We start from the raw sequence: 336 nt of genomic DNA, 5'->3' as shown, positions 1-336 counted from the left end.
TTGGAGTACTTGCATCGTGGTTGTACCACTCGGATTTTGCATTTTGATATAAAACCTCACAATATCCTGCTTGATGAAGATTTTTGTCCTAAGATCTCCGACTTTGGTCTTGCCAAACTGTGCGTGAAAAAGGAGAGCATTGTGTCAATGTTAGGTGCACGAGGAACCATCGGTTATATAGCTCCAGAAATTGTTTGCAGAAATTTGGGAGGTGTCTCTCACAAGTCTGACGTCTATAGCTACGGAATGATGGTCCTAGAGATGGTCGGAGGAAGAAAAAATGTTGACGCTGGAGCTGATCGCACGAGTGAGATCTACTTTCCACATTGGCTCTAT

General features: G+C 43.5%; 1 protein-coding gene across 1 annotated transcript in view; it reads left to right on the top strand.

Annotated features, from left to right (window-relative positions):
* LOC124891831 (rust resistance kinase Lr10-like) overlaps positions 1-307 on the top strand; it is a gene marked incomplete at both ends in the record, with an annotated part of 1,979 nt that extends 1,672 nt beyond the window's left edge. Inside the window, one exon of the mRNA XM_047403419.1 lies at positions 80-307. Within this exon, the coding sequence (XP_047259375.1) occupies positions 80-307 (228 nt within the window). The remainder of the gene's footprint in view (positions 1-79) is intronic.
* Between the last annotated feature and the right edge of the window lie 29 nt (positions 308-336).

This window comes from Capsicum annuum, unplaced genomic scaffold (genome assembly GCF_002878395.1).
Source record: "Capsicum annuum cultivar UCD-10X-F1 unplaced genomic scaffold, UCD10Xv1.1 ctg4095, whole genome shotgun sequence".
NCBI lineage: Eukaryota > Viridiplantae > Streptophyta > Magnoliopsida > Solanales > Solanaceae > Capsicum > Capsicum annuum.
The sequence above is the reverse complement of the archived record's forward strand: the minus strand, read 5'-3'. Positions and strand labels throughout refer to the sequence as shown.